Source organism: Podarcis cretensis (assembly GCF_951804945.1).
Source record: "Podarcis cretensis genome assembly, chromosome: 1".
In the NCBI taxonomy this organism is placed as follows: Eukaryota; Metazoa; Chordata; class Lepidosauria; order Squamata; family Lacertidae; genus Podarcis; species Podarcis cretensis.
In genome coordinates, this window is record NC_137170.1 from 51,132,855 (window position 1) to 51,160,838 (window position 27,984).

At 39.9% G+C, this 27,984-nt stretch overlaps 1 protein-coding gene and 1 long non-coding RNA gene across 12 annotated transcripts in view; both read left to right on the forward strand.

Moving 5' to 3' along the window:
• CELF1 (CUGBP Elav-like family member 1) overlaps nt 1-27,783 on the forward strand; it is a 40,158-nt gene extending 12,375 nt beyond the window's left edge. For 3 of the 11 annotated variants that reach the window (XM_079951759.1, XM_079951764.1, XM_079951756.1), the window contains 12 exons: nt 5,495-5,682; nt 7,311-7,393; nt 8,369-8,417; nt 9,562-9,696; nt 9,872-9,951; nt 10,191-10,352; nt 10,918-10,999; nt 14,016-14,144; nt 16,121-16,234; nt 17,195-17,380; nt 18,202-18,345; nt 20,111-27,783. In XM_079951759.1, coding sequence (XP_079807885.1) covers nt 5,495-5,682; nt 7,311-7,393; nt 8,369-8,417; nt 9,562-9,696; nt 9,872-9,951; nt 10,191-10,352; nt 10,918-10,999; nt 14,016-14,144; nt 16,121-16,234; nt 17,195-17,380; nt 18,202-18,345; nt 20,111-20,238 — 1,480 coding nt within the window. In that variant the 3' untranslated portion in view covers nt 20,239-27,783. The remainder of the gene's footprint in view (nt 1-5,494; nt 5,683-7,310; nt 7,394-8,368; nt 8,418-9,561; nt 9,697-9,871; nt 9,952-10,190; nt 10,353-10,917; nt 11,000-14,015; nt 14,145-16,120; nt 16,235-17,194; nt 17,381-18,201; nt 18,346-20,110) is intronic. The other 8 variants (XM_079951760.1, XM_079951761.1, XM_079951762.1 and 5 more) reach the window with 8 other exon arrangements.
• LOC307202886 lies at nt 4-4,967 on the forward strand. Its single transcript, XR_013833044.1, has 2 exons — nt 4-608; nt 2,081-4,967. It is a non-coding gene; the product is annotated as an uncharacterized lncRNA (long non-coding RNA).
• Nucleotides 27,784-27,984: the final 201 nt, after the last annotated feature.

Consider the following 27,984-nt stretch of genomic DNA (forward strand, 5'->3'; position numbering starts at 1 on the left):
AGTATTTTGTTTTCATAGCTAATCTACATTAATGCTGATTGCTTTCAATTTGTTCTTTTGAAGGTAATTGGTGGGGGATTTTATTATTGTTCTGTATTAAGGGAAGAACCAAAAGAGGCATATAAGACCCTAGAGTTAATTTATGGAAGAGAGCCTAAAAAATGCTTGGAGTTGATACTCCATGAACAAGAACTCAATTGGGGACAGTATGTTAAGTTTGTACCCAGCATAGGATTATGTTCCAGGGTGAGTTAATTTTAGAGAAATACACTTTATGGTTCACATAGCCCTTAAGATACAAATAAATTAAATTCTGCACTATATGTGGCACATCCTCGCAGTTCAGGAGGGAATGCCAAATACATTCTTGTGAAATTTTATAGCTTGATTTGTAACTATTGTACTTTTTTAGCATGTTAGATTTGCAGTTTTACACATTAAGTTAATTTTCTGCTCCTTGTAAGTACAGACACCTTAATATACTTGAAACACAATAGTAAAGTTTACTGATCAAAATTATATGGTATGGATGCATGTAGCTATCAAAGCATCATTCAGAGGCATTTAATGGTCGTGGTATTAGCTTCATTGGAATAAACTGTTTTCAGGTAAGTGTGGGACATCTATTTTCTTGATTTTAATCCAGAAAGATCCCAAATGTGTGTTTTAATCCCAAAGGATCCCTATTACAATTGCACTGGGGCTACTTCTGGCCCCTTCAATATCTAACTTTGCTCTGGGATAGCAATTTAACATACATAGTAGAAAGTGACTAGCATGGTTGGTTGCACCATGTGTGTGCATTGTGTTTCAGAGTACAGCAGAAGAAACTCTACATAGAGAATTTACAAACACTCATAATTCAACACTAGGTGATGATGTAGTGTATTCATTGGAGTCCGAGTAAATGGGGGGAAATAGTATTATTTCAGTAACATGTATTTGGACTTGGTTACAAAAAGGCAAGGAGACACGCCTGTTTATACCTAGATCCAAAACATGTTGTTTGGGGGTTGTATCCAATTAATTATACTTGGAGTAGACCCATTGAAATTAGTGAACCTAAATTAGTTATGTTTATTGATAACTTTGGTTTATGTTTCATTCGTAACTCTTAGTAGTACTTGCATTGGATACAACCCCAGGAGTCTGTAATCCAGCCAGTTTTGCACAACTGGCTACACTTCTTAATTTATGGATTCCAGAAATCCTGATGCATAAGCCTTCTGAGAATCAACTATCTGTATCAGCTACAGTTTCAGTACTTTCATGTATCACAACCAATATGTGAAAATAAGGGCTGTTGATTTTATTAATAGTTTAGATATGACTTCTAGAACTTAGCCCCTCTCTTTTTTATTAAGAATAAAAAGGCAAGTTATTTTCTCTCAATTGAGTTTAAAGCTTCAGATTATTATTTTTAAAAATCAAATATTTTCCTGTTGAAAAATGCTGGGAAGCTTACGGCAATTTCTAATATTAAAAATACAAATAAGAAATTAATAGCACATAAAACAAACTCATTGTAAATATAATATTGGGGAGCACAACGAGATAAAATATTGAAAGAGTAATAATATTATCTCTTAGGCTTCAAAGCCCTGTTGAAGAAGCCTTCCTTGGTTTTTTGATAATCAGTAAAGATAATTCACATTTGCACGTCCCTCACAACTGAGTTTCACACTTCTAGGGCAACTGCATAAATTGCTCTATTACATCCTATTGCAATTTTAATTTTCTTGAAAGATAGGAATTTGAAATGCATTTTAAAGAAAATTGGACCTGTAACATTCAAAAATAACTATTTGATGGTTGAATACTTCAAAACTTTTTATTTCAAATCCTTAGTTCCTTTAGTTCAAGGATTAATGTGAGGAAAGCAAGTTCAGTTTTCCAAGATTCATTTTCAAAAATTTTTTAATTTTTCAGAGTTTGGCATATTGGATCACTATAAGATGCCATCTTAGAGTAATTATGTAAAGTAGACATAATTAAAAACCCAGTTTTATTCATTTGAAAAATAAGTGGCCTGCCTTGTTCTGATATTTCTTGATTCTACATAATCTTACTGTTCTCTTAGGTGTGGAATGGTGGGTAACCATTTGAGGTAGCAGTGAGATCACACAGATCCAGTTTTCGGAGCATGTCCTAGAAGTGGGATTGGAGGCAGTTCACAAACAGGCAATGCGTGTTGCACACCCAATCCAAATTTTGTTTTATTCATCTCTCTCTCTCTCCCTTTCTTAAAAAATCTTTTAAAGGTGTGGGCCCCCTGAGGAGTCACAGATCGAGTTAAATGAAGCATATCCACATTTACTGATACTTTCATACAGCAATATCTACAGCAGAGTAGCATACAAGTCCATAAAACATACTAGCAGTAAAAAAGGATTTATTTCAGAATAAATCCTTTTTTACTGCTAGTATGTTTTATGGACTTGTACCTGATTTTTTAAAAAAAATAAACATACAGTCACAAACCCTGTAAAAGCAAAATAAAACACCAAAATCATACCATTTTTGATAGGAAAGGCGTTAAAAATAAGTTACATATATAAAATAAGAAAAAGAACAAAACCACCCAAATCTCTTTATAAAACTTTGCTGTGGAAAAGAAAAATCAACATAACCTATAACAGCAGCAGCCTGAAATAAATATAAATGCTTTTCACTTTGTAAAGTCTTGCTGTCTGGTTGCCTGGAGGCAATTCTTAACTTTCAGTATTGGAGAAAACTAAAAACATTTTTATAGAGTTTATGAATAAATGGGTCAGCCATCCCCTTATAATAATCACTTGAAAATAATGGCACTTAACGTGGTTCACAAGAAGGAAAGTGATAAAAATAACAACTGAAGTTAATACTGTACAAAAAGTTACTCCCTTGCTGTTGCAGCATGACTTTCAGATTCTGCAATATTAGCCCTGTGTATGTTGTATAAAGTTGGAGTGAACAGTGTATGGCTTTGGGCAGCATGATGTTAATACAAGTCTACCTCCTGTCCCTTCACCACAACCTTATTCTCCTTTTTCCTCCCTGTAGCTAGACTATAAAGCAGGGATGAAAATCTGTGTTTCTTCAGATGTCATTGAACTCCATCTTCCATCAGCACCAGCCAGCATGACCAGTGCTCAGGGATGTTGGGAGATGTAGTTCAGCAACAGCTGGAGGGTTGCAGATTCCCTAGTCCTTATCTAGAGAAACCACATAGGCAAAGGAAAGCTTTGGCAGTTTTTTGGTGGTCTGTGGTCCAGATGCCTAATTCTTTGATACTGAGATCTGAAATTCAACTGCCTAAACAATAGGTTCATGGTGGAAGCGACATCTGGTAGGGGCAATCAGTATGTTCATACAAAATTCCACAGAATGGAAGAACCTGGAAGCCTCAGTAAATATATTATTTACAGTCTGTTCCAGTATTCTGAATAGTGCTTCTTCCTTTGTCTCAAATTCACAGATTATCAATAGGATTGACAAGCAGTCAGTTGACTGACTGTTGTTTGACTTTGGTCCAGTAAAGCTAAGAGCACCACTGTGGGTTTTGTTATTTTAAATTTTGCAACTGTACACTGGCCCTGGCATTCTATGGTAAAAGTCAAAAGACAAGAACTGTTCAGTGAATTATTTCAGTCAGTAGAAATTGTACTTGACATGGTTAAAAGTTATAATAATTCATTATTTTTATTATTCAAAATCCAATGTTTTACAATAACAATTAATTTGTTTTTGTAATTAATGTAAGTATTAAATGTTTTGATGATGAGAGTTAATTACTAGGTTGAATCTGTGTGCCTTCTGATATTAAAGCAAGGTTGCTATTTTTCTTGACTTGTTCAGTTTTGAAAAAATATGTCATAGTGTCTGTGGATTATGAAATACTGGTTTAAATAGGAAGACATTGAATGCCTATAAGTGGAATGATCAAATGGGAAATTCAAATTCCTTTGTACAATGCCCTGCTCATTTAAACCTGAAACTCAGCAATCTACCATTGTAGCACAATTACCCTAAAGTGCTGACTACTGAGGTTTGGGGCTAGGGGAGCAGGAAGGAAGCTACTCATCTAGCCACAAATCTGAGTGGTGCAGTGCAGTGAATGGATGTTGCTGTTTTCTTGTCCCCCCAAAATATGCTGCCTTTAAGCTTGAAAGGTGAAACAAGTTTGAATGTACATCTCATAGTGCAGGGGTGGGTAACTTCTGCTTACCAGGCCAAGTTTGGCTTTCTGCTGGTCCAGTTTGGCTCACGAGGCCGTTTCCCCCAAACCATTCCTGCCCGCCCATCTTATCAACATTAGTTGATAAGCAGGAGGACAGGATTTTATCCTGCATTGGCTGTGCCTCTCTGGTGTCTGCAGGGAACAGGATCACGCTTCCTAGGCAACAGGATTTAATATCAACTCATTAGATGACATCACATGACTAACAGGTGGAGAACCCTTGCTGGAGCAGTGTGAAAATGAGGGTGAAGGTGCTTCAGAGAGCAGTTGGCCAAGCCGCTCTCTGCTTATCTTCAAAGAACAAAGGGTCTTAATCTTTGCCCAGCAGCTGATGGGTGAGCCTTGGCTGCACAAACGTCTTCCCGGCTCCCCACCTGTGCCATAGGGGCATATCTGTTCCCCATCTTCCTTTTTTACTCTAACTGACGCTGAATTGATCTTCACATGTCATTGCTCCTGGATGTCTGCTCAGTCCATTGAATTGCCAAAGTATACAGACACAGTTCAAGTTTGTGCAAATAGTAAACTCAGTGATCCTAAGTGACCTATCAAGGATGATGCTGAGTTTGGTATTAGTATAGATATGTGGCACCTGCAGCAAAACGTTGCTGTGTGTCGTCACTTCTGAATATGAGTGCTTTTCAGAGTTTTAGCTGGTCTTTTCTTGCATGCAGAGTATTATACCCAAACCAAACCATTGGTCTATTTTTAGGATTCCCATTCAGGAATTTTATTTTTATGGTTTTTTAATGTTTTTTAAAGTTCTATATGTCTACAAACATTGGGTTCTCCCAGGCAGGTTGACACCTCCCTTTGTTTCTCAGTGGCCCTGTTTTTGCTCCCATTTTTGTTGACACTCAGCACTTTAGTTTGCTGTTAGAGGGATTGGTGATATTTTTTCATCTTTATACTTACTACTAAATTCATTAGTTTTAAGTACACCAACTTTTAGCTCAGTTTTCCTTTTTCAATAAACCATTGTTTACCCTTTATACAAGACTATAATACATTTTATTTCTAAGATGCTAACGTTTCTGGGGGAGAAAACGGCAAATTCATCTGAGACATCTGAAGGCAATCAAGTCTTTGGAGAAGTGTCTCTTCTCTCTTCCCACCACGTGCCTGGTTTTCAGTGGACAGAATATGTTCTCTGAATATCTCAGATAAGCAACACTTTGAGTTTTAATTATTATCTTTCTAATACATTTGAAGAAGGGTTGGTTGGGACAGAGTCTAGGAGGACCCTTACCATATGTTTCTCATTGACTCATGCAGCTCAAAGAAAATGAATGGCACACTAGACCATCCTGACCAACCGGACATTGATGCCATCAAGATGTTTGTGGGCCAGGTCCCACGGAGTTGGTCTGAAAAAGATCTGCGAGATCTGTTTGAACAGTATGGTGCTGTCTATGAAATAAATGTCCTGCGGGACAGGAGCCAAAATCCTCCTCAGAGCAAAGGTGAGAGCTCTCTCTTTTCTTTTTACTGGACGTTTTGGTCCAAGATCGTTATGCGTCTTATTGACACTTATTACTCTGAGAAAGCATGTCTTTGTGTTGTTTTGATATCGCGATCCATTCATGATCTTAATATTGCTGTATTTGGTGTGGTAGCAAGAAAAGCAGATAGTAGGAAGGTTAGTTTAGATGTCTGTTCTTCACATGCAGATGCAAACTTGGGCATGTCACTACATGTTGACAGTTTTATCGTTGAGCTGTACCTGCATAGTTTGCTTATTTTATAGGTTTTCTCCTGAAAAAGCATAAATGTGTGAAGTAGCCCTAAGTTGGGGACATAATTCACATAATGTTATTCCATTTGGGTGTCTTATTGATAAGATTAACAAGCAAGGAGTGTCCACCTGATGTCCATTGAAACATTTTCTACAAGATTGATCTGTCTTTTGACCTGTGCAACTCAGTCTCAAAGTGTGAAACAAGGCTCTCAAGAGTTTCAGGAAGTTGCCACAAAAGGTGTAAGCTCCTGACCCCCCATCTACTTCTGTCTTGAACTATTGACCAGGCCAGGAGGTAAGACTGTAGGAAAAGGTTTACTCTTAGTGTTACTAATAAGCATCTGATGAGGTGAGAATAAGGTGCAACCATGAGCAGTTAACTTGCAATAGTAAAAAAAGGGTTTTATCTGCTGTATTGTGAATTCTGAAAACTAAAGTGTCATGCAGTGGAATGAGACCTCAAAATCCAAATGTGCATAGTGAAGGATGTTGCTTCAAGATGCAGATAAAGGGGACATTTTTTTTGCGCTCTCACTAAAAAAAAAGCTCCCTGCAAATTGGGAAAAGATACTATCGTATTTGGGACCCTGTATCTTAAAAAGCAGAGGCATCACCTTGCCAACAAAGGTCCGTATAGTTAAAGCTATGGTTTTCCCAGTAGTGTTGTATGGAAGTGAGAGCTGGACCATAAGGAAGGCTGATCACTGAAGAATTGATGCTTTTGAATTATGGTGCTGGAGGAGACTCTTGAGAGTCCCATGGACTGCAAGAAGATCAAACCTATCCATTCTGAAGGAAATCAGCCCTGAGTGCTCACTGGAAGGACAGGTCATGAAGCTGAGGCTCCAATACTTTGGCCACCTCATGAGAAAAGAAGACTCCCTGGAAAAGACCCTGATGTTGGGAAAGATTGAGGGCACATGGAGAAAGGGATGACAGAGGATGAGATGGCTGGACAGTGTTCTCGAAGCTACCAGCATGAGTTTAACCAAACTGCGCGAGGCCGTGGAAGACAGGAGTGCCTGGCGTGCTCTGGTCCATGGAGTCGGACACAACTAAACGACTAAACAACAACAACATTCAAATGAGGAATAGTTGATTTCTTGTTAGTTCAAGTTCTGCATACCTCCAGCCTTGGGTCTTGTGAATACGTAAGTCACTTATATAATTGGGGCTGAACTATGTTAAATAGTGAAGGCATTAGAAACATTAATTTTGATATGAATCTTACCCTTCAAATATTCAGAATTCAGTTAGTGGCACCTTGACTTAATGTAGTCTGCTATCAAATAATTTATGCTGGAATGGATTATTTTTATATGTTATGCATCATGTAACTTGTTTGCATTACAGGATGCTGTTTTGTTACATTTTATACCCGTAAAGCTGCACTAGAAGCACAGAATGCTCTTCATAACATGAAGATTCTCCCAGGGGTAAGACAATAGGCATCATCTATTTAATCTGCTCTTTCAGTATTTCTGCATGAATCCACACTCAGGATGCAATCTTTTCTGGGATGGGGTATGTGGAGCCCCTTGGCTTGACTAATACAAATACGACTCCTCACCTACATGGGGGTTACATTCTGGGGCCCCACATACACAAGTGAAAAAACATATACAGTGGCACCTCGGGTTACATATGTTTAGGTTACATATGTTTCAGGTTACAGACTCCGCTAACCCAGAAATAGTACCTCGGGATAAGAACTTTGCTTCAGGATGAGAACAGAAATCGTGCTCCGGCAGCAGCAGGAAGCCCCATTAGCTAAAGTGGTGCTTCAGGTTAAGAACAGTTTCAGGTTAAGAACGGACCTCTGGAACGAATTAAGTACTTAACCCGAGGTACCATTGTAGTTGGGAGTACCCTCTCAACACCCTTTAAACACCTTCTCTGCTGCTCTCTCTTCAATCAGTACCAAAAATAATGTATCCACAGCTAGAATTGAAGTCCTGAGGCTGGCAGGAGGACATACAGGAAAGGGGCAGCTGCTGTTGAGCTATCCTGCACATCAGCTGTTAGGTGGGAAGGCTGAGCAGCATAAACAAAGTCCTGCTGCATTTCAGGTCTCTTCAGGTGCTTCCTCTGTCCTCATTGACGTCCTCTTCAGGATTCGGGGAGGGTCTCCACAAGGACTCTCCTGCTCTCTCCTGCCATTTCCGAGTTTGAATTGAATTACTGAATTATTTTCCGGCACTTCGTGTGAGTTGATTGTGCATAAGTGGGGAGACGCCTGTACTGTCTTCTCTGTCCTCTGAATTAGTATCTGTAAAAATGGATTTATAAGTTCCCTGGTTACAACAGCTTTGAAAGGAATGTATAGTTGTGGCTGGAGGTGATTTACTCCCCAAAACTTGATTTCCACCTCTGCACCACTCCCAATCCTAATTGCTTTATCTGTGTTACAGATGCACCATCCCATCCAAATGAAGCCAGCCGACAGTGAAAAGAATAATGGTAAGTGTATGTAAAACAGGCTTTTTTCAAATTAATAAGTCTGTTATATGGAAAGTTCATTGATTTAGACTTAGAAAACAGCATCCAAGTTACTAAAGTATCCCATACTACTATTGCCTTTGTGCATTGCCTTTTGCTTTGCACTTAAGAAGTGAAAGAAGCTGATCCCTCTCCCTTGGTTGAGGAAATGCTAATAATACTTCTACAGGTTCAGCTTCAAGTTCTATAAAACATATTCATTGCAAAGGCTTCATTGTGATCCTAAAAGAAAAGGGGGAAAGCAATATATTTGCTTTCTCGGAATGATTTTGTTATCTTTGCTGCCTACTGAATGAAGATAATCTCTGGCATATAGTTTTGCATCTAGAATTACAAGACTGCTCTATATACACAACTTTCTCTTCTCTTACTATAAACCATTCTAAAAGAAGATTATAATCTATTACAGTATGCAAAGATTTTATTTTTTTAATGGAGCATTGTATTCAGGCTTGCAAGCTTGTTTCATACTGGAAATTACTTTGTAAAATCCACCTATGTTAAATGAGAAATCACTGTCTTCTATTTATATTAAAAGGATGATCAATTTCTTAGTAATAAAAGCTGGTCAGTGTTTTTTGCACTGTAGACTACTTAAGCTTCTCATTTTCTGTGGTTTATTGATGTATAATACATTCTTTGTTACAAATTATGTAATTATATAAAATACAAATATGTGCTCATTTGTCTATCAGCTTGTTCAAGAACGAACAAGTTGTTCATTGTTTAAATTCGTGGTTTAAATTTTAATTATGGTTTTACATTTTTGTGTACTGGAACAGCTTATTAATATTGCCAACAAAAATATGCCAAATAGCAATGTACAATGAGAAGATCTCTCTATTTAATCAATTCTTAATCTAAGTGACAGTATCCAGTGCTCCTATTCTGCTAGTGGAGTTACACTACAGAGCAGAACTTCGCTTCCTCTCCTTTACAGCCCCCCTGCCCCCTCAAAATCTGCTTGGGGGACCGGATGGAGAAAATTTTGGGTTCATACGGTGAGGGGTGTGTTTGTAGATAAACTGTGAAGAAATCTATTTATATAATTTTACTTACTTCTTTAGTCACAGCAGATAAGTGACTTTCCTTTTTCTTCTCTTAGCTGTGGAAGACAGGAAACTGTTCATTGGGATGATATCAAAGAAGTGCAATGAAAATGATATCAGAATGATGTTTTCCTCCTTTGGGCAGATTGAAGAATGCAGAATTCTACGGGGTCCTGATGGCTTAAGTCGAGGTAAGCATGGGGAGCTGGTATGAAACTGTTGATCGTTTTGGAGATCTCTCACACCCAAAGTATCTTACTGGAAAGCATTTTAAATCTTTGAAGTCAGCAGAATGTCCACCTCCGCTTTTTTTGTAAAAGGTTTGGGTAAACTTAGCAAGTGAATTTGATCCTATTATCTTCCCAGGTTGTGCTTTTGTGACTTTTACAACAAGAGCTATGGCACAAACAGCAATCAAAGCAATGCACCAAGCACAGACCATGGAGGTAAGAAATGTTATTTAGAGTAACTGGGATAGTTTGCATTGAGCATACACAGGCCTTAACGGTTGGAAAGAGCAGAAGGTTCTGTATGTGCAGCAATGCCAGGTTTCTACAACTCTGAAGTTTTCTAGGAAGCTAGCAGATTGCTTTAATAAGATTGGTGTATTTTTCTAAATGATCAGAGTTATTTGTGGCATTTGGAGGTAATGTATAAAGTATAACTATGTGAATTGATATTGCAGGGATGCTCTTCTCCCATCGTAGTGAAATTTGCAGATACCCAAAAGGATAAAGAACAGAAACGAATTGCACAGCAGCTCCAGCAGCAGATGCAACAAATCAGTGCTGCATCAGTTTGGGGAAACCTGGCTGGACTGAACACACTTGGACCCCAGTACTTAGCAGTGAGTTTCCCTGGCAGTTTCTGTGCAAAATCCACAATAATTACGTACTTGTAGCAGAAGAATTCTTGTGCTGATGTTCTGTTGCAAAACTCGGTGTTTCATGGGCAGGTTGGTGAGAGTAGGTAATTAAGTTGCTACCATTTAACAGTATCCATATGCTCAGGTTGGTGAGGAGGAATCTGTCACTGTTTCATGAGGACTGAAGTACTGGCCTTCTAAAGGTTTTCATTTTGCATAAATACAGAAAGAATCTGTGTTATTTTCTGTGTTTAGTATGTGTGTAGTGTTTTCTGTGGTGTGAGGCATTTTTGCAGTTACACAATCAGTGGCACACTAGCCATGAATTGAGAGAGAACATTTTGCATGCAGTTGTGTGGGCAGTGAGATTTCACCCTTTTAATAGTATTTGGGAATGCTATTGCTTTGTGTGCTGCTTGATATGGTCTGTTTGAACAGTGGCTATTCCACTTAGGACGGCGCTCTGGCTGTGGTGTAGTGCAGTGTCTCCCAGAAGTGGAGCCAGCCCTCATTCTCACTCTTGTTCTGTTTTTGGTGTAATGTCTAGCTTTATTTACAGCTCCTTCAGCAGACAGCAGCTGCCTCCTCTGGAAATCTGAACACACTGGGCAGCCTCCACCCAATGGGAGGTGAGTGTTTTCTTTCCTTGCCCCTTGGAATCTGAAAGTAGGTTCAATGTCATATTGAAAAAGAATCATGAGAAGGCTGTTAAGAAAGTGTGGTATGATATGCTAATGTCAGTGAAGATGGCTCTCAGTTGCTTATGACAGAGAAGAGTCTGGAGTTGAATTTTTACTCTTCTCTCTGCACTGCCTCTACATTATTTCTAGGGATTTTATTTCAAATGTGCAGGAAGTGTTCTAAATGCAGAAGAAGTAAGAAGCACAGTTGCAGTTAGGTGACTGTCCAACTCATGTTCCTCATTCTCAGGCATATTTAATATATCTACTTTTCTATCAATTCTGGAAATTTTGTAATGGTCAGACAATAACAGGAAAAATATTGCTTCACTTTATATAGTGAATTTCAAGCTGTGTTTAATTTTAGAATGTACATATGTTTAGCTCAGTAATGTGGATTTTCTGGGGGAGGGGAATCAATTGGAATTAATTTATTTTGGGAGGAGGGGGATTCAGTTTGCAATAGAAAATTTACTAGAGTAACTTAATTTGACCTGCTTGTTTTTAGTTGTATTTCATAAATATAGGTTTAAAAAATAGAAATTGGCACCCATTCATTGTTAGTAATGAATCTATAAAATTAAGAATATTCACAGAAAAATAAAGCACCAGCAAACCTCATAAATTTTTCCACCTCGCATCACTTGTCTAGCATCTATGCTTTTGTGTTTGAGCAATCTTTTTGTTGTATCTCTTACAGCTAATATCTTCTCTTTTTTTAAGAATGGAGAAAATTAGCAAAATAAGGCAAAAAAATTCCTGTCCCAGTACCTACAATTTACCATCAGGGTAACAAAAGCTTTACATATTAAATGTAAAGTTATTTTTAAAATATTGCTTTTGAACAAGAGACTACAGTCATCAGTGAAGAGCCACAGCTATCTTTAATAAGCTTTTCATTTGAAAGTATTAAGGGTAATGGAGAAGAACCACATGGAACAATATTGTAAAGGATAAAAATGTATAAAATTAGATGGTGCATACCTCATACACTGAATTAGAGGTGGGATGGCAGGTTAATGTCAATACAGTGAATAAGGGGAAGAACATACAGCTGTGGTCAGCATTTTTACTCTTCTCTCTGCACTGCCTCTTCATTATTTCTGTGTTTAGTATGTGCGTAGTGTTTTCTGTGGTGTGAGGCCTTTTTCCAATTACACGATCAGTGCCACATTAGCCATGAATTGAGAGAGAACATTTTGCATGCAGTTGTGTGGGCAGTGAGATTTCACCCTTTTAATGGTATTTGGGGATGCTATTGCTTTGTGTGCCGCTTGATATGGTCTGTTTGAATAGTGGTTGGACTAGATGACCCTTAGGATCCCTTCCAACTCTGCAATTCTATGAATCAGAATAATTTGAATTCTGCTTTTTCCAGACAAGATACAGTCATACCTCGGGTTGAAGTAGCTTCAAGTTAAGTATTTTCGGGTTGCACTCCACGGCGACCCAGAAGTAACGGAGTGTGTTACTTCCAGGTTTCGCCGCTTGCGCAGACACTCAAAATGTCGTTTTATGTTTACTTCAGAATGCAAACAGGGCTCCGGAACGGATCGCATTCATATCCAGAGGCACCACTGTACTACAGAGGCCCTCTTTAACATGCTGCATTCACAGGGATTTCAAGTCATTGGTAGTTGTAACTGGGAAATGTAGGACAGCATGATCAAGAACTCCTGCACCATTTAGGTTAAGTCCCTGGAGAGGTTATGGAATCATAGAATTGTAGAGTTGGAAGGAACACCAAGGGTCATCTAGTCCAACCCCTCGCAATGCAGGAATCTTAACTAGATCATATATGACAGATGGTCATCCAACTGCTGCTTAAAAACTTCCAAGGAGAAAGAGTCCACCAACTCTTGTGAGAGTCTGTCCTACTGTAGAATAGCTCTTACCGTCAGAAAGCTTTTCATGATGTTTAGGTGGAATTTTGTTTCCTTTCACTTGAATCCATTGGTTCAGTTCCTAAGCTTGTTCTATCTTCCATGTAACTGGCCATTAGATATTTGAAGATGGCTGTCATATCTTCTCGCAGTCTCCTCTTTACCAAGCTAAACATTCCCAACAACCTCATAATGCTTGGTTTCCAGACCCTTTATCATCTTGGTCACCCTCTTCACATGTTCTAGCTTGTCAGTATCCTCCTTAAATTGTGGTGCCCACAATTCATCCTGATTTGCTTGCACCAGGCTTACACAGATGTTAGACAATGTCTAGACTTCATTGAGCATTCATTCTGATTTGTTTGTGATGAGCTTTTGTGTCAAATAACATTCATCCTGCATTCATCTTGAGTTGCTTGCAGAATGGTTAAATATCTCCCAATTAATCCCACACTTTTTAGTGTATTTCCTTATCATTTTACTAACTGCAAAAGTCTGCTTTTGTCTGACCTTTGCCTATGCTGTGAATGTTGGAAGATTCAGGACAGATAAAAGAAAGTACTTTGTCACTCAGAACATAGTTAAAATATGTAACTCACTCCTACAGGAAGTAGTAATGGCCACCAACTTGAATGACTATAAAAGAGGATTAGACAGATTCATGCAAGATAGGGCTTTCAATGACTACTAGCCATGATGCTGCATTCTGCCTCCATGGTCAGAAGCAGTATACTGAATTCCACTTGCTGGAAATTCATTGAGAGGCAAGTGGTGTTTGCGCTCCGGTCCTGCTTGCAGGTTACTCACAATCACCTGGTTGGCCACTGTGAGAACAGGAAGCTAGATGAAATGGTCATTGGCCTGATCCAGTAGGCCCTCCTTACGTTGTTGCCCTGTAGGTGAGAATATTAGTTTTTAAAAAATTCTTGCATCAGGAGGTTGTGGTGCTTGAGAATGTTAGGCTTCACTCTCCTCCATAAAGTAACTTCTGAATGCTGTTGGAGAAATAGGTTGCTGGGTTCAGTAGTGATTTAGTGCTTAGTGGTACCAGAACAGAAACACTATTCATTGATGTGTTGCAGGATTGAATGCAATGCAGTTACAGAACCTAGCTGCATTAGCAGCTGCAGCCAGCGCAGCTCAGAGCACACCAAGTGGTACCACTGCACTCAATTCTTCTAACAGCCCTCTAAGTGTGCTCACCAGTTCAGGTAAGAGAGCCATGCCTTGATATAATACAGTTTTGCATATCATAAGGCCACATGACAATGAGCCAGCTACTCATTAAATCATAAGCTTTTTGTGGGGAGACTTGATTAGTCCTGCCTCCCCAAAACACATTTCTGCTGTTTACACAACATGAAACAAATCAGTGTAGGTGCCTTCAGCATATGGGATAGAATTGGGTATATGTTGCATCTGTAAATAAAATGCATTTCTGCTTAACATGTGAAGTAGTCCTCAAACATTGAAGCCATCTTCCACAAGAAGGTGTTCTTTTTCAGAATATAGTTCATCTTTTCTCCTGTGTTCTGATTCTCCAATTTTCAACTTGCTTTAGAATACAGTGGTGCCCCGCAAGACGAATGCCTCGCAAGATGAAAAACTCGCTAGACGAAAGGGTTTTCCATTTTTCGAGGTGCTTCGCAAGACGAATTTCCCTATGGGCTTGCTTCGCAAGATGAAACCGCTAATAGCCGCTAAGCCGCTAATAGCCGTGCTTCGCAAGACAAAAAAACCGCAAGACGAAGCAACTCGCGGAAGACGAATTCGTCTTGCAAGGCACCACTGTATTGCAGGGTCAAGTGGAATTGAGAGAAGGGTTGCATGTCATAATTAGTTGGGAGAAGGTAATTTGCATTCTGATCACAGATGCAGGCACACCAGGCCACGCATTGGCATTTCCTAAGTGCAGTGCTGTACTTTGATACATGGAAATGAATGGTGACTTTGAAGGAAATTAAGGGATTTCATTTAAGGACTTCATGTGAAAGAATGGAAACTAAAGTGGTCCCAGTTATCTAGCAAGTCCTATGCCAGAGTAGGAGTGGGAAACATTTTTCAACCTGAGGGTCACATTCTCTCATGGGCAGCCTTCTGGGGCCTGCATACCAGTGATGAGTGGGATAATGGATGTGACTCTTTACCTTTGTACAGTAGGCTACAGTCCAGTCACGCAAAAGGTCAGATGTTTTGACACATGCATCTCTCCATCCAGTCAAGCAAGAGGTATTATTACAGTTTAAGGGCACATTCCAGCCAGGCCAGTAGAACTAGAGGGGGGTGAGGAGCAAGGCTTTGAAGGGCCCTGGCCTGTGAAGAGAAGAGCCCTAAGAGCCTGATAGAGAGGCCTGGACGACCACATTGGTCCTGGACCAGACATCCCCCACCTCTGGGCTAGAGTGTAGGAAAGGGGAAGTACTTGTGAACTGATTGGATATATCATGGTCAACTACTGAGCAGTCAACTGTTCTGAGGTAGTAGAACTCAAATGTTAGTAATGCAGCATGGTACAAATTCATGTCAGATCAGCTTCCATTGTGCATGCATCAACATGTCTAGCTGCCAGTTGATCAGGGCAAGTGCTCCCAGCCTCTGTCGAGCAAGGCACCCAATACTATGCAGGCCCCACCCAGAGGTCTCATTTCTACTGTGGTTTCCAAGCAGGTTACCAAACAACAAAGGTCCCTTCTCAGCAGTCCTGCTGGTTTTTTATTTTCTCCATACAAATGAGAGAGACTCCATCTCCCAAGGCATCTGTTCATTTCAGAGATTCTGAGGAGGAAATTGGTGATGACCTCAAATAATGGCTGGCTTCTAAACTGTGCCAGCATTTGTGGACCCCTGCCTACCTTAGTGTCTAGGCACAAGGTTACCAGTGAAACAGCCTTTGAGGTTTGCACCCCCAGGATTAACATGTACTAATATGCTCAGAGTTCCATACAATAAAGTGAATTTTCTAGGGTCATATGAGTTTACAGCTGGTCAGATCCCAGGGCTTCCATTTTGTATAAAAATACACTGCTGTACACAATTGGGGAATTTTAAGTTTTGGTATTTTAACTCTCCTTGGTATAAATTACTGAAACCTTCAATGCAACATTTTTTAGTGCACATCTTGGTGAAAGTAGTAAGATGTGATTGCGTTGGAAGCAGCTATTGGTGTCTAATGCTTTCCTTTTAATAGCAGGATCATCACCCAGTTCCAGTAGCAGCTCCTCTGTTAACCCAATGGCTTCTCTTGGAGCACTGCAAACACTGGCAGGGGCTACTGCAGGCCTCAATGTTGGCTCTTTAGCAGGTATGTTTAGCATGAAGAAAAGAATGAGCCCTTTGTTTCGGTTGCCTCTCAGCTTCCCTTAATAATAACATATTGTCAGGGGCTCAGGAGCCAGAAGCACAGGGAAGAGGGGAGATGGAGAGCGAAGGGGAAGAATCTGAGGGCAGCGTAGGAGAAGATGACAGTGGCCCGAGAGATTCCATGAGCCACCCAGCGAATCGGAAGATTCACAGAAGGGGGCGCCGGTGGCCAGGGCAAGGGGGGTCCCAAGGGGGACACTCCAGAAGCAAGGGACCAGCGGGGACTCCCAGAGCAGCAGTTGGAGATCAGGACCAGCTTCCCCACCTGAGCATAGTGGGGGGGAAGAGTCCCAGGTATCGGGGGTAGCGTCTCCCCCAGCAGGGAGAGAAGAGGAGTCAGGGCTGACCACGCCTCCATCGGAGAGTCAGGCAACGGAGGGGAGGTCAGGTCCGGCCAGTATCCCGGAAGAGGGAAGCAGTGACAGAAGCAGTGCAACGGTCAGGAGGAAGGTCACTGGGTTGGCGCGAGAGCCAAGTTCAAAAGTACAGGCGCGCGGGGCAGCAGAGAACGAGGATTGGGAGCCGGGTCCTAAAGCCCGCCGGAGACAGGGGGAGGAGTCAGGGGACTCAGCGTCAGAAGAGTCCAGAAAGGGGAATGCCCCAGCGGACAGGAGGACCCAGAGGAGAAGAGAGCAGAGGAAGAGGTGGAGCAGGGCGAGAATCTTAAACTGGTGTCAGGGGGGAGGTGATTCAGACGGAACTTCGGCGGTCTAAGGTTTAAGACGTAGAGTTGCGCGCTACGGCTTTGGAATGGAAACTGAACTTCAATAAAGACTTTTGTATATAATGACGACCTGGCGTTGGTCCTTTGTGAGCTGGGACCTTGGGCAGCTCTGACACATATGATTTTAAAACTGGTTGACAAATCAACCGCTGACATTTATTCAAATTTTCTGCTTAGGAATGGCAGCCTTAAACGGTGGACTAGGCAGTGGTGGTCTCTCAAATGGCACAGGGAGCACTATGGAGGCCCTATCTCAGGCTTACTCTGGGATCCAGCAATATGCCGCTGCAGCTTTGCCCACACTTTACAACCAGAGTCTGTTAACGCAGCAGAGTATTGGTGCAGCTGGAAGTCAAAAGGAAGGTAGGTGAAAGACAGTGGCGGGAAGGTTGGTTCTCTAAGAGCTAGAGTCCTGTACTTTTGCAAGAGAGAGAAACAATAGAAACCACAGACAAACATTATGTTAAAAGATCAAATATTTTGGCTCCCTGGCCTCAAATGGCTAATGTACATAGACTGTTTCTAGTAGCCTTTGGCTATTGTTATGCATCCAGGTACACACACACACTCTCTCTCTATATATATATATATTTCTTTCACTGCTGCATTTAATTTTGAAAACCTTCATAAATTTTGTTTTTATCCCTTCTTTTAGAATCTTTTAACGGTTCCAGATTCCTGGGAAAGTGGGGAATGGTTTTCATATTTCAAGTGGTGCATTTCATACACAATAACTTCAGTCTGTACAATAGCCTAGTAAGGTGGTAGGACACTGACTTTATTGAGAATGTAGAGAGCACATTGGTGTGCTCATGGTAAATGCATCATTGATGACTGGCTTTGAAAGGAAGGTATAGGAACTTGGAAGCTAGTTTTCTGCCCACATAATTAACTGTAAAGATTTATTTCACATTTGTATGCAGTTGTGAGATTTTTCCCCCCTACCTGCTGAAGACATGATTTAGAAACTAAGACTAAGAAGACACATTTTTAAAAGCTGCAGCTTTTTGGCAGGAAGTGGACAGAGTTTTCACTGACACAGCCAAGTTTGAGTTGAATGACTCTTAGTACTCTGGAACCATCCCTAGCTCTTGAGAACTGAATGGGTTTTGATCTCTGCTTCAATATTAATAGCCAAAGAGTTGTGCTTTCTTTGAATTTTTCTCTAAATGGATATTTTCAAGGTCCAGAGGGAGCCAATCTGTTCATCTACCACCTCCCCCAGGAGTTTGGGGACCAAGATTTGCTGCAGATGTTCATGCCTTTTGGGAATGTTGTCTCCGCCAAGGTTTTCATTGACAAGCAGACTAATCTGAGCAAATGTTTTGGTATGTTGGGTATATTTTGCAGAAATGTTCTTAATTCCTTTCCCTTAAGATAAAATAATATGAAATCAACTTTTGTGTGCAAAGCTCTTCACTGCTGTGTGAGCATGATAGAATAACATGAGCCACTTGTATCTCTCAAAACCTAGCTTAATGAGATTCAGACCATGAAGATTTGTTTTGCTACATTGTAGGATTTTGCCCCTTCATGAAGTAATATTTGATGAAACTTCTTTGATAACTTGATATTCACCAGTTCATTGATATCTTTGGTAATGAGGACAAGCCTGTGCAGCTTCATACTCATCAGTTGGAATGCAGTCCATGAACCATAAAGCTTGGCCTGACCCATGCTTGACAACCCATCCCAATATTTCTTCATGTGTTTAACTTACTTCAAACACATGAAACACCTTTTGTAGATGTATGAGTCTTGTTCTGCCAATTTTGAACCAACTTGTCACATCATTGCCTCCCTCCTTCTGTTCTAATGTAGATTGCTTTGACACAGTGGCTTATGTGTAGATTCATTGTGGAGGCAGGTGATACCCTCCAGTATGTAACATAACTTCTTATAGCAGAAGTAAACATGAAAAGAATAGTTAATAACTGGCGCATGTTTCGTATGACATCAAAACTTTATCCTAGTTACCCTTTCAATTACCTTCTTAATACTAGAATTTCTTTGCTATCAGACAGGTCCTCTTTTTGGCATTTTCAACACAATTCCTAGCTTATTCCAGACCTAGGTAGGTAGCAAAATAAGGTTTATGAAACCCTTTTGGATCAGCATATGGTGTTCTATGTTTGCACAGAGCTTTTCAGTTCCTTCCATCCCACAGTAGTCCGTCAGAGGCCTTTCAGAATGGCACTCCAGGCGGCACCAGGGGCTGCTTCCAAAAGGGAAAATAGACCCCACCACCATATCTCACTCGCACTCACACCTCACTCTACGTAATAAACAGATAGTTTTCTAATGCAGTGCACTATTGGCCTTGCTTAGCGTTATCTTATAATCTTGTGGCTTTGAGTCCTGACTACTTACTCAGTTCCTATGCAATTCCCATTGACATTGGTGGGACTTGCATGTATTTAACCGGGTATATAATTGCAGGCAGGTATATTTAGTGTTGATGTGTTTTGCCTTCCTGGGAACAGAATTTTAAATTCAGCAGAAGGGAACTTGACAGAATCCTCCTATGCTCTGCAATTTAGTGATTAAAATGCCTACTTGTTCAATCTCCAAATACACTCTACTTGGTTGTAGCCTTTAGCATTGTACTGAATTCAGCCATTTCCCTATTTATACTCACTAACACTTTACATTTTACCAGCTGTCTGCCACTAGTCATCTCAGCTCTCCTTAACACAGCACCCTGTCTGGTGGTCACAATCCCTGGCTGTACTGAGCTAATAAATACTGTACTGAACTTAATGTTTAGAAGCAGCTGGAGCAGAACTTCAAACTCTGCAACTTACACTTCACATAAAATATCAGTGTTATGTAAGAAGTCATTTACTATAGCTCAGAAAAGCACCTACGTACTCTTTCGTTTGAGTCCTAAGGAAACTGGCCTCCCTTGTGATTTTTTTAATAATAATAAAAATCGTAGCCCTCTTATATTATCTAAACCTATGAACAGTTCATACACTTCATGGTTGCAGTACCAATGCAAGCACAGATGATGTCAAGATACAAAAACAGAATGGTTTATTCCCACTTCAGTCTGACCATAAATGTTTTAAATGTATGTTTTCCTTTTCTTAGGTTTTGTAAGTTATGACAATCCAGTCTCTGCACAGGCTGCCATCCAGTCAATGAATGGATTTCAAATTGGCATGAAGCGACTGAAAGTACAGCTCAAGCGCTCTAAGAATGACAGCAAGCCATACTGAGCGCCCCTCCCCTCTGGAACTGGAGTGAGAAGGATCTTCTGGTAAGTTGGGGAGGAGTGTGCCTGGTGATTCAAAAACTCTTTAAGGCTGTATTTTTACAGCCACAGAAGCTGATTGATGTCATTCTAACTGGCACATCTTCCCCTGAAGACTCGGCTGCAGCCTCTACTGGGAATTCTTCGGATGGAGGACGAGTTTGTGATTCTGTTTCCAGTGTTTTACTTTGGAGTTTAGGTGCCATATCGCTGATTATTATTTTTTTAAGTTTGCTGTGTTTGTAACCAGTGTGTTTTGAGAAGGACCAATGCCAGCCACCTTGGGGAGATGAGGAGATACCAGGTGCAATTGGAACTGACATTGCATGACTTAGACTTAAGAAGGAGAAAAGACCTATTGCCAGACCCCAAGTTATATTCATGAAAAGAGGGAGGGAGAGAATCTGAATACAAATCACTTGGTGGCTGGTTAGTGAACAGAGCCTCAAGGAACATTGCCAAATCCTCATTTGCCCAGCTTTACTTAATTAATGCCTTATGGGAGAATGTTATACTGAATCAGTCACTAGGGTGGGAGAAAAGTAATTGGGCGAACAGATTCATGTATTAAAGGAAAACTGCAGTAATTATGAGTGTGTGGTCAGCTTACAAAATGATCCAATTGTGTTTCTAGAGCAAACATTTACAATCCAGCCAGAACAACCTTTAAAAATTGGATACTTCCAATTTTCCAGTATTTGTTGTTTAATGGAAACTAGGCAATTTATAATGGAGGTATACATCTTAGCCCCAAAATTTGCTCATGATCTGCTGCAAATTCTGTATGTCTTGATTGAATTTCCTTTGCGGCTTCTGCCCCAGTTTTACAGCTTGTACAGAAAGATAGTACTAGAATCAGTGTTCATAAAGCACTATTTAAATCCTAAGTACTAAACTGACAGATGGCTTCTAAATAAGCTCATGGTTCTTTGATTCCTGACATTCTGCTTTTTTGTGCACACTCTTTAGCTGAACATCCAGAATAATACTGCCCCAAAGATCACATTTTTTGCTTATATAGTTTGATTCTTCGTATGTTGCTGTTTTGCCACATTGCAGTTTTCCTTTGAGTGCATGTGCCAATATAAAACACAAAGGGCTGAGTCTGCTGCACAGGATCTTGATCCTGCTATTGTTTATCACCCAATATATTTTAACTCACAACTCAGAATTCTTCCCCTTCTAATACACACTTATTGTTTTCCACACGTATGAATTTGCCAAAATGTTAAAGGGTGGTTTGTTTTTTTTGTACACACTGATGACATGGGACTAAAGGGAATTTTGACATTCTGGCCTCAGCCATGGCAAGAAGTCAGTGCAGAAGCTAGCTCTAAAGCTACAAAAAGCCACCTCTATCTGTGAGGAAATGAACGGTGTTATATATAGATTCACCGCATTCCTGTGTCCTCAGTTTATTCGTCTCTTTGGCCCCATTTTATTATTATGTTTTTTTCACAGCACCCCAGTCAACCCACAAATTTTGTGTTTGGGAATCGTGTTTAGGGGAGCAGGGAGCAGGTTTTTTTTTTTTTTTTTTAAAGGCTTTCAGTTCACTCTGTCAGGAAGAGCCACAAGGCTTGTTGAGCCTGAAATGCCATTTAAGAATGTGCCAGAAACTTGGAAATCAAACATAACCAGGGACTGGGTCCCCTGGTGTATCAAACCTCAGAAGTATAAGATGTATTGGGCCTTCCTTCTCAGGTTCAAGTAATATTTTTCTCGTGAATTTGGAAGTATTGTTGATGCAAACTGTCAGTATTATAAAGCACACAGAATGGTGGCAAAAAAGGTTGAATGGTCAGATTGCCAAATTTCCCATTTATGCTGGCATATGGTACCCTTCTGTGTTCAGTATTTGGGTCTATTCAGAAGCATATGCATACATTTAGGTGAACTGTATACATTTGAATTTTGTGCACTAGGAAAAGTTGTGTCCTGATATTCTGAGTGGAGGGGAGTATTGGAGTGTTGAGGCTTCCAGAGTTGTCATGGGATTTTTTTAAAAAAATAAATAATATACTTTTCGGGGGGCGGGTGTCATGGTTGGGAGCAGCTGCTCCATTTGCAACCTGATATAACCAAGAATGTTGTTTCTATTTTTATAGAAGTTTTATACTGCTCCAGGGTGGAGAATATTTATTATCTAAATTATTTCACTGGAAAAAACAGGGTTTTGCATAATCCTGAATGTGATTGTGTTACACATACATACAGCAATGTGCATGATTGAAACTACTGACTTTCAGTGACCTGTCTGCAGTGGGAAAAGCTGCTAAATAGGAAAAGAATTAATGCTGTGAACTAGTGGAGAGGGAAAGCTGTGCTCAAGTTTCTCTATAGTCACTTCTCCCAGTACTTCCTCTCCCCTGCTCCCTCAGTTACATTTTTGTTTTTGTTTTGACTACCCAAATTAGTTTTCTGTGAATTATCTGTTCGCTCACCCTTTTATTTAGTGTCCATAATATTCCTAAACAGCATATATGCTCTCATCATGGAAACTGTGAGGCAAATCACCTCCTGTTAAATTAACATGACAGCAAGTGGGTATAGATGGTTTTATAATCTGAGAAGTATGATTTATGTGAGTGCTCTCATCCCACCTGAGAATTGCCAAAGTAGACTTTCCAGGTTAAATTCCAGAAATCAGGACTCTGGTGTGTATTGGCAAAGTTGCTGCGCCTTCCGTGCTGGTGCTCTGAATTACTTTTAACTAGAGGACTTTAACTCCATATGCCTCTCCCCTCCCTCAGTTTAATTCTGATCTGCCCATTCATGCTTTTCAAAACAAGTAATACAACTAAGTCTCTGGAGTAGGTTCTCTATTGGCAAGGAAATTGCGCACACAAATTCAGCTTTCCACTTCTAGGATTACAGCCTATCTGTCACGTTGTGGGTTCTGCACAGTTTTTAATTTCCTCCATCCTTTTTCCTTTCCAAGTTTGAACAGATCCTTTGACATAAAACCCTGAATGTTACCTTTTTGCCTATCCCTCTGTAGGAGACCAGATTATTATCTATGTTTGATCCAATATGACAAAGGGATCAAACTGGAAAGCACAGCCAATTTTAGTTGTTCTTTATTAAGAAATACAGGCTACTATGTATCAACTTAAGTTGTATTTAACCTAAAACGATCATAGATGTATTTTAGATTAAAACAAGTTCTCAGAATAAATTGGGTGTCTGGTAACATGCAGAGACAAATCTGGAATCAATAAAAGAAGAAACATTGAACTGAAAAGTATTTTGGGCTGACTTTGGCATTCCTGAGGCATATCAACCCCCCCCCCCCAAAGAAAAGCCTTATTCTTGTAATTAAAAAATGGCTCTCAACAACTGCTGATGAATTTGCCTCACAATAGTGTGCATTTCCTCTGTAACATTTTAACTTGAGTAAATATATGTATATCCTTCAGCCTTGTGAGTGTGTCCTGGGGGCTGGAGGGGGGGAGAGACAGAATCTACTTTTCAGATTCTGCTTGATGTACATGTTAAGATCAAAAATCTAAGACAGTAGAATAGCTTAGCATTTGTAAACAGAAGCTCAGTTTTCATTTGGGAATTCACACACACAAATAGAAAAATAAACTTTTAAACACTGAAATGAAATGCAACCGTATGTTTTAAACCAGAATATTATATGCCTTTAATTGTAATTGGAATAAAAGTTACAGTAAACCTAACAAGCCTGCTTTTTCCAGTAATCACATGCTGCCTCAGACAGTTTTCCATGTCATTACCAGAATGCTTAAATGTATTTGTCATGCAAATCACATCTCTTGTGTTGTACCCTTATTGGAGATTCTATCAATTCTGAGAAAATGTCAAGATGCTCAGACAAAATTCCTTCCACTCAAACTGGTAACAGTGACTGTAGAACTTATGAGAGCCCAGAATTCCACCTCACAAAGTCAGGGAGAAGGATTTATTTATTGAAAAAGTTGCAAACGTTTATTTGTAGGTATTAAATAAAAAGGGCTCAGCTGAGGCAAGTCTTGACTTGCAATAAAGTCTTAATTCCTTCCTATTTCAAAGGGTTTCACTTCTATTTATGTATCTTATGTCATTTTTTGGTTCTAAAACCAACAGCCAGTATCCTTGTTTCCTAAAGAATAGCTGAAACAGAGGATGGATTTCTTAGGCTACTACTGCCTATGTATGTCGCATGATAGGAAAGAAGAAAGTATAATCAACCATCACCCCCAATGGTTCCTCCTGTGTCCCCCCCATCTCTTAAAATCACCCTGGAACCACATTTTATGGATTCAAGATCTAACAGAGGAGGAGTTCTGTGTTGTCTTCCTCAAGCAGAGGTAGCAGGAGCACTGGCTCAGGGCTGTGGTGACTGCACAGCTGTCTGTATGCCACTAAGCCATAGTCCATTCTGTAGCTAGTGTCTAAAGGAAATCCCAGGCCTCTACTTCTATCTGGTTTCTGGTCGTTTTGATATTTATTTGGTGTCTTATGCACTTCAACTTTTACTTGTTTGTTGTTGGCATGTGCTGCCCTTCCCTGTCAACTCCCCTCCCCAAGAGGTCTCATTGTACAGTGCCCATTCTTGTTCTCTCTTTCTCACTCTCACTCTCTTTCTCTCTCTGTTTGGATGTACTGCTCTGTGTAACTCAGTGGGTCTCCTTCTTTCTGGTTTGTTTTTTTTCTAGATTCCTGCCGTTTGTTCATCGTTGTGCCTAAAGCATGTCGATGTGGCGTTCAAGTACATCGTCCAAATCCTTGTCTCTTCAGCTTCTCTGATGCTTGAACTCTCACCTTTGACCTTGTGTTGACTTTTTGATGCTGATGTGTATTTTTATTATGTTTGTTTCTTTTCTTTTTTTTCTTTTCTTTTTTGTGCTGCCAAATTGGTTTTGCTAGAAAGACTGCTGAAGGGGAATATTTAAACTTGCATTTGAATATAAAAGAATTCTATTTTTCTAGAACTTCGTAAGATAACCACTTGATTTTGTGATTCTGATTCTTTGTAACTGTCTTCAGAGCAGCCTTGCTAGCATACCTCGTGGAGTATTGTATTTCTGTGAACATACAGCCAATCACTTTCTAGGCTTAGTTTTTTCTGTGTGCTTAGTTTTAAAACAAATCTTTGAAGGAAAAGGTAAAATGATGCGACTTTAAAAATTTAGGAGGCTTCTGGTCACATTTTGCTGAATCTATTTTCTGTGCTTGAGGAGACAGCATGTATTCTTTGACTTGAGTAGCCTCAGCAGAAAACACTTGAACTACACTTTCTCCTGATTGTAGCTGCATTTTTGCCCTGGCACTTACTGTTTTTTTCCTTCCTGTGTGATTATCAGCCTTTGTCTGCAGTGAAATTTAATCAAAGTTGATGTTGTATTTTGTTAAACCCTAGCATGCTTAGTTTTTTGTAACTACAGTATCCTCATTAAAATGTGAGATTTTGTTTTTTTTTTCCTTTAAAAACTCAAATAACGCCCTTGTAAATGTTTTGCATGTTTCCTGCTGTGGTCTTCACAACCTTGTGTATATAAACACCCTTCACCTCTGTTTTCTATAGTTTGTGCAAAAACTGAGTAATTCAATAGGTTTCAGATCTATCCTTTTTTGGATGCCAGACTTGTGGTCATATGTCACGTAATGACATCTCCTGTGCATTTAGACTGCTTTACACGATATCTGCACCTTGCTCTATCATCACAGCTATTGAAAGGTCTCGGGGGCTTGATTGCACTGTTCAGGTGGTGGTGGCGGCGGCAGGGATAGAAGGAAAGGTGTGGGGTGTTTGCAGTAATATTGCTTCTAAGATCCATTGGAGCTAAAGCTCTTTTGGGGTAGCCTTAATTTGTACCTCTTGTTTAATATGTGGCTTGCTTTGTGAGGTTTAGCACCATTAAAGCTCAGTGGATGGAAGCTTGATTGCTCTCCAGTCTTTACACTTGAAGTATCATGTTCTGCATATCCCATAGAAGGAATCTGTAAGTTTAGGCACAGAACTGCTGACTCTTTCCCCAAGCGACAAGCACAATATAACAGCCTAATAGCTGTTGCCTGAACAGGGTACCAACCCCAGCTCCTTTTCTCAGGGGCCTTAGCTGGGGGATGATCTCTACAGAGATTTTTTTTTTTTTTAAAGTTCTTAAATTGGGTAAGGAGTCATGCAGTCTTTCTTTCTTTTTTTCTGGCCTGATGAAGAAATAGCACGGATTATCCTTCTCTGGGAAGCATGCGTCAGCCTTCCTGCATAAACGACCTACTATAGAAGCTGAGACTTAGTACTGGGTTTCACAGCACCTGCAAGAAACTCCTGTGGTAGGTGCCTAATCACAAGGGGCAAAGGGTTGGGGAAGCTATAAAGGAACTTCAGACAGGAGAAAGGAATGTGAGCAAAAATTCCTAAGAGTAGGGGTGTTTGGGAGACCTGTCTCTAGGCCATATGGAGTGTTCTAGTCTTTAGGACAAAAAAAAAATCCTTCTGCATTGTTGGGTGGGTAATATTTCTCCATGCTTGTTAGATAAATATGCATAGGTAGCTGTTCCCTCAACCTTGTGATCTTCAACTTTTGAGGTTGAGGGTTGCTTGCAAAGAGATGATTGCAATATCTGGGTATACAGCTGTGAGATAGTTGCTCTTAGGCTCACAGTCGCAATGCACAGGGATGTCTGATGGCAGGGAATGTGAGACCCTGCAGTGTATTGATTAATTTTGCCAATACATTTCTTTACAATGCGCATATAGTTTCATGAGGAACTCTGGGGGAGCCTGTGGAAACAAAAATCTCTGGAGAAAACCAAAATGCCAAACGTTGGATGTTCCTTTTCTTCTTTCCTTTCTTTCTTTGGTTGTTTTAATTATTCTGTGGTGGTTTTAATGAATTTGAGACAGTAACGCAGCAGCTGCCTTTTATTTCTGGCTGCTTTTTGTGAATAATTTAAAAAAAAAGAAAATTTACATTTTGGAAACAAACCTGTGGGCTTTTTTATTGGTACACACATTGTATTTAACACTAGGGGTTTTGTACAGTTTTTTGGGCTTTTCTACTAGAAAACAATGTAAAGTGATTCACAAATGTGACAAGAAAACAAATTGCCACTATGACCAAATGTAGAGTCTGTTCTGCAGTAACAGGATTTAATCAACTCAAATTTGTGATTCTGTTGTAGCAATGCTTTTCTTTCCTTGTTTGAGCTGTTCCTTTTTTCTTGTTTGATTTGCAAAATGTCCTTTTTGTGTGAAATTGTGTTGTACTCTGTAGAAAATTATGGCTTTTACTTTAATGGTTTAAAAACAGAAGCACATGTTGCTTTTCTGATCACGGAGTTTGTGTAGTGGATTTAAAAATGAAAGTTTTGTTAAGTTTGGAACAAGCGAGTATGTATTAAGGAATTTTCTTCCTTTTGTGTGTGGTTTCTTTTTGTCCCACTGGGGAACCTAATGCCGTTTTAATTGCACAGACACACAGACAAGAAGTCATTTTGTATATGCCAAGTGTGGTACCTCCCTTTGTTTATTTGCTATTAAACTGTTTGAGAAGAATTTTCTGTGTCATTCTTGTTTTTGCTTGCACGTGACTGGCTAGGTGGGTACATGAATTCTAGAATATGAGAAGGAGGACTGCTCCAACTGCCAAGACTAGAAGATAGAATAAAATTTCTTAATTGTATAAACATGGGCATAGCCAGGATTTTTGTTAGTGGGGAGCAGTCTTTTGTTAGGGGGAAGAACCTCAGATATATA